The sequence below is a fragment of the Ursus maritimus genome, unplaced genomic scaffold, assembly GCF_017311325.1.
Source record: "Ursus maritimus isolate PB19 unplaced genomic scaffold, ASM1731132v1 scaffold_8, whole genome shotgun sequence".
NCBI lineage: Eukaryota > Metazoa > Chordata > Mammalia > Carnivora > Ursidae > Ursus > Ursus maritimus.
Window position 1 is genome coordinate 39,816,330 of NW_024426996.1, and position 8,080 is coordinate 39,824,409.

An 8,080-nucleotide genomic window follows, 5' to 3' on the forward strand; every position below is an offset into this window, starting at 1 on the left:
AGATTGGATTAAAAACAAACAAAAAACCCTAACTATATGCTATTTATGAGATATGTCTAAAACTTGTAGATACAGTTGAACATAAATGGGTGGATAAGCCACAAAAGGGAAAAGGAAATTCTGCTTTTGAGTTATAAGTAACTGTGAGCTTTGAGGAGCCCTCACTATCCACAAAAAAATCCATAACAAATACAGTCTGCAAAAAAACTTGTATGTAAACTGAGGGTTGTTGGAGGGGAGGTGGGTGGGGGATATGGGGTAACTGGGTGATGGGCATTAAGGATGCACGTGTGAATAGAGATTGAAAGAACGGAGGAGACATTTTTAAATGGGTTAACATACGTGTAACTGGAATCCTACAAGGTGAAGAAAGACAGAGGGCAGAAAAAATTGAAAGAAATAATGGACAAAATCGTTCAAATTTTAAGAGAAGACGTAAAGTTAAAGAGGATTACTACTAGAAATAAAGAGGAAGATTTTATAATGATAGAAGGAGAAATTCTTCTGGAAGATATAACAAATATAGCTGTGTATTTGCATAATAATTATACTTCTAATACATAAAGCAAAATCTGACAAAATTCAAGGGATAAATAGACAAATCTGCAGTCGTAATTTGAGATTTTAACACCTCTCCTCTTAGTAATTGATAGAACAGCTAGATATAAAAATTGCTAACAAAATAGAAGATTTGAACAAATCTGTCAAGTGTCCTTTGATTTTTAGAGAAATCCCATCAGTGGCAGAATGCACACTTTTTTCAAGCATTCATGAAGATACATTATATACTGGGTTATAAAACAAGTCAATATGTTTCAAAAAATCAAAATTTAACAAAGTATGTACTCTAACCAAAGAGAATTAAATTATAAATTATTAATAAGATATCTAGAAGAGTTCAAATTATTTGAAAATTAAGCAGCATCCTTCCAAATAATTACAATGGCAGTAAAAAATTACAAAAGAGTTAGAAATATTTTAAATTGAATGATAATAAAGGTACAGCATACCGAAATTTGTATGGTGCAGCTAAAGAATTTTTTGTAAAGGGGAAATATATAGCCGTCAGTGGTCATATTAGAAAATAAGAGTTCATAGTCAGTGATCTAAGCTTCCACCTTAAAGTAGAAAAAAAAAGGGGGCACCTGGGTGGCTCGCGTTAAGCGTCTGCCTTCAGCTCAGGGCATGATCCTGGCGTTCTGGGATCGAGCCCCACATCAGGCTCCCCTGCTGGGAGCCTGCTTCTTCCTCTCCCACTCCCCCTGCTTGTTTTCCCTCTCTCTCTGGCTGTCTCTCTCTGTCAAATAAATAAATAAAATCTTTAAAAATAATAATAATAAAGTAGAAAAAAAAAGCTGAGCAAAATACAATAGAGAGGACCCTCATTTAAAATGTTCATATCACCTGTCAAGAGTTCCCCTTTTACATTGCTAGTATTGGTTTTTTGTGCTTTTTCACTTTTTGTTTTTTGATCAGTCTTGGTAAATGTTTATAAGTTTATCAATTTCATTAATCTTCTCTAAGAATCAGCTTTTCTCATTGTTGATCCTATTATATATTCACTTTTCATTGCACCATTTTCTATTTTCAGTCTTTCTATCTTTATTTTGATTTTTTTTTTTTTTTGCCACTTATCTTGATTTTCTGAGATTTTCTGACTTCCTTGGTTGGATTCTTAATATATAAACCTTTTTTATTTTATATAAATATCAAATTAAGGGTATAAAATTTCTTTTATGAACTGCTTTAGTTGCAGTGCACATATTTTTGATATGTGGCTTTATTGTTATCATTCAATTCCTAATGCTTTTTAATTCCCATTGTGATTTTTTCTCTGACCGATGAGTTATTTAGAAAGTGTTTTCTTAAATTCCAAATATATGATGATCTCCTAGTTATCATATTCTTAACAGTTTCTCTCTTTGGTCACTGTGCTCAAATCTGTGAGCCTTTATTCAATTTCTCAGCTTCTTGGCCTCTTCCAGAATTAGTAGTTGGTCCAAGGGGAATGGCCCCAAACACAGAACTCCTCACTAGGTCTCTTTCTCCTCTAAGATCTTCTCCTGATAATGCTCTTCACTGCCTTGTTGATTCTCCAGTGCTTTCAAATTTTACTAGATGTTCTCAGCAAAAGGCTTGATTCAAATTACTGAGTCTACCATTACCAAGTGCAGAACTCCTACTGATGCTGATTTTTTTTATTGTTGTGTGACATATAGACAGAATAGGGATTGGAAGATCTCATGGAGAGACCAGTAAAAGACAAAGAGTAGATAGAAAAACAAAACTTCGGCCAAAGAATAAAATGAAGAGGACAAATAAGATGATACTTGTATTTGTGATTTATTTTTACATGAAAAATCACCACAAACTTGGTGGCTGGGGTCAGCCAAAGCTAGGGTCTCATTTGAAGGCACAACAGAGGAAGGATCCACTTCTAAGTTCGCTTACATGGTATTTGGCAGAATTCAGTTCTTTTGGGGCTATTTGACTACGGACCTCAATGTCTAGCTGATTTTGGGGTATGCATAGTCACATAGTTCTCTCCATAGGGCACCTCACAATATGGCGGCTTGCTTTATCAAAGCCAGCCAGGTGAGAAGCATGCTGGCAAGATGGAGTTATAACATGGAGTATAATCACAGAAATGACATTTCTTCATCTTTGCCATGTTCTTTTGGTTAGAAGCATATCACAGTTCCCACCCATAATCAAGGAGAGGAAGCTATGATGTGATGTGAATACCAGAATGTGGAGCTCATTCAAGGTCATGAAATACTTTGCCACAGTATTCCTTCATGTATATAAAGTTCTCTCTTTTTCTGGAAATATCAGAGAAAATGGACAGCAGACTAGAAAGAAAAGAGTTAATATATTACAACCTCTGGAAAAGTGGCAATTAAAATATCAAAGTCTAAGTAAAAGGAAAAGATTAACTTTCACAGAAAGAAACTACGATTAGACAGAATTTAAACTATGGAAAAATTCCTAGCCTCTTCTTTTTTTAAGATTTTATTTATTTATGTGACAGAGAGACAGCCAGCGAGAGAGGGAACACAGGAGGGGGAGTGGGAGAGGAAGAAGCAGGCTCCCAGCAGAGGAGCCTGATGTGGGACTCGATCCCAGAACGCCGGGATCACGCCCTGAGTCCTAGCCTCTTCTAACATTTAGCCTGGGAGTAGGAGCCCTTGAAGCTGTACAGTTGGAAAAGAGATGCATGTTCACGTGGAGGTCTTAAATTCCTATGTAGAAAAACAAAACAGTATTTGTGCATGATGTGAATTGGTTTTGGCCTCTATAGTCATCAGAGAATTTTCCATGATTTATGAGTTTACTTCATTAATATTTGATATATGTGTTCCAAATTGATTTTTTATTAAACATCTCAGGGTAACTTTGAGGATAGAAGATGTATCCTATTTATTGAAGTATATATACCACTAGTGCTGGGAAGTGAGGAAAAAGTAGGCCTTTCTTCTAGTCTTTGAAACTAATTATCTAGTTATCATAGAGCTCATGAACAATTGCATAGTCGAAAATGCTATATATCAATTTCACATACACATATTAAAATGCATAACTATGTTAATAGATTTTCTATTTTTTTAATAGGATCCAAATGAAGATACAGAATGGAATGAAATTTTAAGAGATTTTGGCATTCTTCCTCCAAAAGAAGAGCCAAAAGATGAAATTGAAGAAATGGTTTTACGTTTACAGAAAGAAGCAATGGGTACAGTTATGCATTTAGTGGGCTGGATGAAGGAGAAAATGATAGTGAAAATTTATTTCATAAACTTAGAGGGAGAAAGGACATTAGAAATCCCACCCATATTTTTGAAATTAGGATGCTGACACGTAAAATTTTTAATTGATGTGTCAAATGTCACAAGCTAGTTAGTAGCAGAGCTGAAATGTCCTGGTATCTAATCTAGTGAGCCTTTTCTCTGCCATATTGCTCTACCTCGTGATTATCTTCTATTTTGATCATTTATATAGTTTGTTTCATTTGTCAAGATTTTCAGGTACTTGGGGAATCTAAATTAATCAGGTCTAATTGATGTTCACATCTACTTTAAATGTAGCTTGATAGTTCTGTGAACTTGGAGGGAAACTCACACTTTAAACAAACCTGAATCAGTCAGCCACAAAATAGATTTATATACTGGAGAACCTGGAACATTAAAGATATTCTTTATCTCCATTTACCTATATATTGTTTTTTTCTAGCCATGTATTTAAAAATTGTTTTTAAATAATTCAGTTATCTAAAATTTATTTTGTTTTAGTTAAACCATATGAAAAGATGACTCTTGCACAGCTGAAGGAAGCTGAAGATGAATTTGATGAAGAAGATATGAGAGCTATTGAAATATATAGGTACAGTGATTTATTTGGGCAACTTATGAGTTTTTGAATGGAGAAGTATTATAAGAATGAAACAAAAAAAGCGCTATTTTTTCCTACAGAATAGATTTTTAAAAGAACAAAACTAGTTTTTAAGAACATTTTAGTTTTTTTAAAGATTTTATTCATTTATTTGAGAGAGAGAGCACGCAAGCATGAGCAGGGGGAAGGGCAGAGGAAGAGGGAGACACAGACTCCTCACTGAGCAGGGAGCCTGATGGGGGGTCCTTAATCCAAGGACCCGGGGATGATGACCTGAGCCAAAGGCAGATGCTTAACTGACTGAGCCACACAGGCGCCCCAGGAACATTTTAGTTTTTTGTTTGTTTGTTTGTTTGTTTGTTTGTTTGTTTTAAGTAAGCTCTACACCCAACATGAGGCTTGAACTCACAACCCTGAGACCAAAAGTCACATGCTCTACCAACTGAGCCAGCCAGGTGCCCCTTTAAGAACCTTTTAAAACCAACTCACTTTATATAAGATGAAAATTTTTTTCTTGAATATTTTTCCTTTGCTTAAGTAAAAAACTATCCGGGGCGCCTGGGTGGCACAGAGGTTAAGCGTCTGCCTTCGGCTCAGGGCGTGATCCCAGCGTTATGGGATCGAGCCCCACATCAGGCTCCTCCACTGGGAGCCTGCTTCTTCCTTTCCCACTCCCCCTGCTTGTGTTCCCTCTCTCGCTGGCTGTCTCTATCTCTGTCGAATAAATAAATAAAATCTTTAAAAAAAAAAAAAGTAAAAACTATCCAATAATACACGGTGAAACTTCATCAAGTTACATATAAGTAAAGTGGAAAATATCAATAAAAGACAAATAAGAGCCACAGTTTTCCTTCTAAGATAATGTCTATCATTTAATAAATAATTATGTACCAGTCATAGACAAACTCTTTCAAAAATTAGAAAAGGTGCATATATCTCCCAACTTATCCTGATACTGAAGCCAGATAAAGAAATTTTAAAAACAGAATGTCACAAAAATATCTCTTATGAACATAAGCACAAAATTTTTAAACAAAGTATTAGCAAGTTAGGTTCAGCAATTAAAAAAGAAGAACAGTACATCCTAATCAAGTGGGATTGGCCCCAAGAATGCTTTGTTTTAACATGAAAATGAAAAAAAAAAAAAAACACACCAACAACAGTGAATTGGGTTAGAAGCAGCAATAGTCTGGTAGCAATGAGTACACCTAGCTCTTAGCTCTTGTTTTATGATGCTTATTCTTTAATAACAGGAACCAGTGCTCCTTGGAGAACACTGTGTGAATTGGGAAAGTACAATATGAGTTTGGAGCATCTTGTGGTACCAGAAAGTAAAGAAGTACTAAAGAAAAAATGTGTTTTAAAGGTATAGGAGCCAAACTAAAGATTGGAGAATGGCCAGAGTTGGAACAACTTGAACAGCAAAATAAATAATCATAATACTGGATGAGAAAATAAATATCCAGGAGTCCCTAGTGATATAAATAAATAACTTAATACATGAACAAAATCAGAGAAAATAACACCTCTTCCTCCTGAAAATTCCAATATATGTGTTAGATGGAATGAGGAAAAAAGAAGAATCACCATCAGGGTTCCTGGGTGGCTCAGCTGGTTAAGTGTCTGCTTTTGGCTCAGGTCATGATCTGAGTCAGGGTCCTGGGATTGAGCCTCACCTCAGGCTCTCTGCTCACAGGGGAGTCTGCTTCTCTTTCTCTCTCCCTCTGCCCCTCCCCCCAGCTCGTGTTCACTCTCTCTCTCACTCTCAAATTAATAAATAAAATCTTAAAGCAAAAAAAAAAAAAAAAAGGGAAAGAAAAATCACCATCAGAACACCAAATAATAATCCCCCATGGGCCAGCTCTGCTGACAGATGCTGAAATGAGTGGGGAAGTTTAAACAGAAGCAGGATATTTTCATAATCATATTTCCCCCCAAATATTTAGTAATTACGAGGAAATAGTAAGTCTACAGTGTAGAGTTTTGGCAGATCCCATCTTATGGAAGTGACCAAGGTTAACAAGACCAATAACGTATGTTGACATCCAGTAACCCCTGATAGGATGCACTGAGGAGGACATATTACCTCTGTAGTATCCTTGCTGATAATTCATAATCTCTGTCAAATTATAAAAATACATGAGAGAAACCCAAGGTTGAGAGACTTTCAGAAAACAGCTGATCAGGTTGACATCAGGAAAGATGGCAGAGTAGAAAGCTCCAGGAATCCATATGTCCACCTAGATAACTATTATACTGGTAGAGACTGTCTCAAGCAACAGCTTTGGATTTCCGGAGTCTATTTGAACGCTTGCAGCTTCTAAGATAAAGTTTAGCTGGTAAGTTGTAGTTAATATTGGTAGATGTCAGTCCTCAGTGTGGTAATAGCTATCCATCCCTTATCCCCAGCCCCATGGTAGGCAACTGTTTGGACAGCAACCTGTGTTTCTGGCACAGCGTGCTGGAGCCAGAGTGGACAATAAAGACTTTGTCCTCAATATCCAGGTTGTGTGTTCTGATTATGAGTTGTTGCTTCTGAATGTGGAGGTATAGGCACAAAGAGTGGTTGCCATGGTGTCAACTTTCAGTGGCTCAGGTGGCTTCCAGAGGATTTAAAGGAGCCACATCTGTTAGTTTGTTTGCTTCTTTTTTGGAGATTCAAGAACTACCATATGAATGAAGGAATTTAGAAAGCCCTGGGAAAATGAAAGCTCAGAGGAGACCTGAGACAACCTTAATGCTTTTATCTCAGGCTGATCTCTGGCACAGATGCACCATACAATAATAAAAGAAATCATAGGAGGCGGGGATCTGCTTTCTAGAGTTACCACATTATAAGAATCCAGTGTTCTTTTCAACAAAAAAATCACAAGACATACAAAGAAACAGAAAAATATGGCCCATTCAAGGAATGAAATAAATCGATACAAAATATACCTGAGGAAGCCCAGATGTCAGAGTTATTAGACAAAGATGTTAAGCCAGCTAAGTTAAAGTTGCTTAAAGAGCTAAAGGAAGACATGGACAAAGACAGAAAGGATCATACAAAGTGAGAATAACAATAAAGAGATAGAAATTATAAAAAAGAATGAAAAAGATATTATGAAACTAAAAAGTACAGTAAAAATTGAAGTGAAATATATATGAGGGCTTCAGAAGCAGATTTGAACAAGCTGAAGAAAAAAATCAGCAAATTTGAAGATAAGACAATTGAAATATTGAGTCTGAGGACCAGAAGGATAAAAGAATGAAGAAAAGTGAACAGAGCCTAATTGGCCTTATCCTACACTAAGTGAGCCAACTTATAGAGCGTAAGAATCTCAGCAGACGAAAAGAGAAAGGAGCAGAGAGAATATTGGAAGAAATAATGTCTGAAAGCATCCCAAATTTGAGAAGAGACTATAAATCTATAAATCCAAGATGCTCAATGAATTTCAGGTAGGATAAACTGAAAGAGACCCACCCAAAGACACATCATAATCAACTTAAAAAAAAATAAAAACAGAAACTCGAAATCAGTGAGAGAGAAGCGACTTGTCACATACAAGGGACTTATAAAAACTGTCCGTCAATTTCTCATCAGGAATCTTGGAGACCAGAAGGCAGTGAGTTGATGTATTTCAAGTGCTGCAAACCACCACCACCACCACCACACACACACACACACACACACACACACACACACACACAC

At 36.2% G+C, this 8,080-nt stretch overlaps 1 protein-coding gene and 1 non-coding gene across 2 annotated transcripts in view; one reads left to right on the forward strand and one right to left on the reverse strand.

Moving 5' to 3' along the window:
* Nucleotides 1-2,565: 2,565 nt before the first annotated feature.
* The window catches only part of PDCL2 (phosducin like 2), a 23,138-nt gene continuing 17,623 nt past the window's right edge, over nt 2,566-8,080 (forward strand). Inside the window, exons 1-3 of the mRNA XM_008701526.1 lie at nt 2,566-2,595; nt 3,619-3,733; nt 4,290-4,380. Coding sequence (XP_008699748.1) covers nt 2,566-2,595; nt 3,619-3,733; nt 4,290-4,380 — 236 coding nt within the window. The remainder of the gene's footprint in view (nt 2,596-3,618; nt 3,734-4,289; nt 4,381-8,080) is intronic.
* Nucleotides 4,774-4,846, reverse strand: TRNAK-UUU. Its single transcript has one exon. It is a non-coding gene; the product is annotated as a tRNA-Lys (tRNA).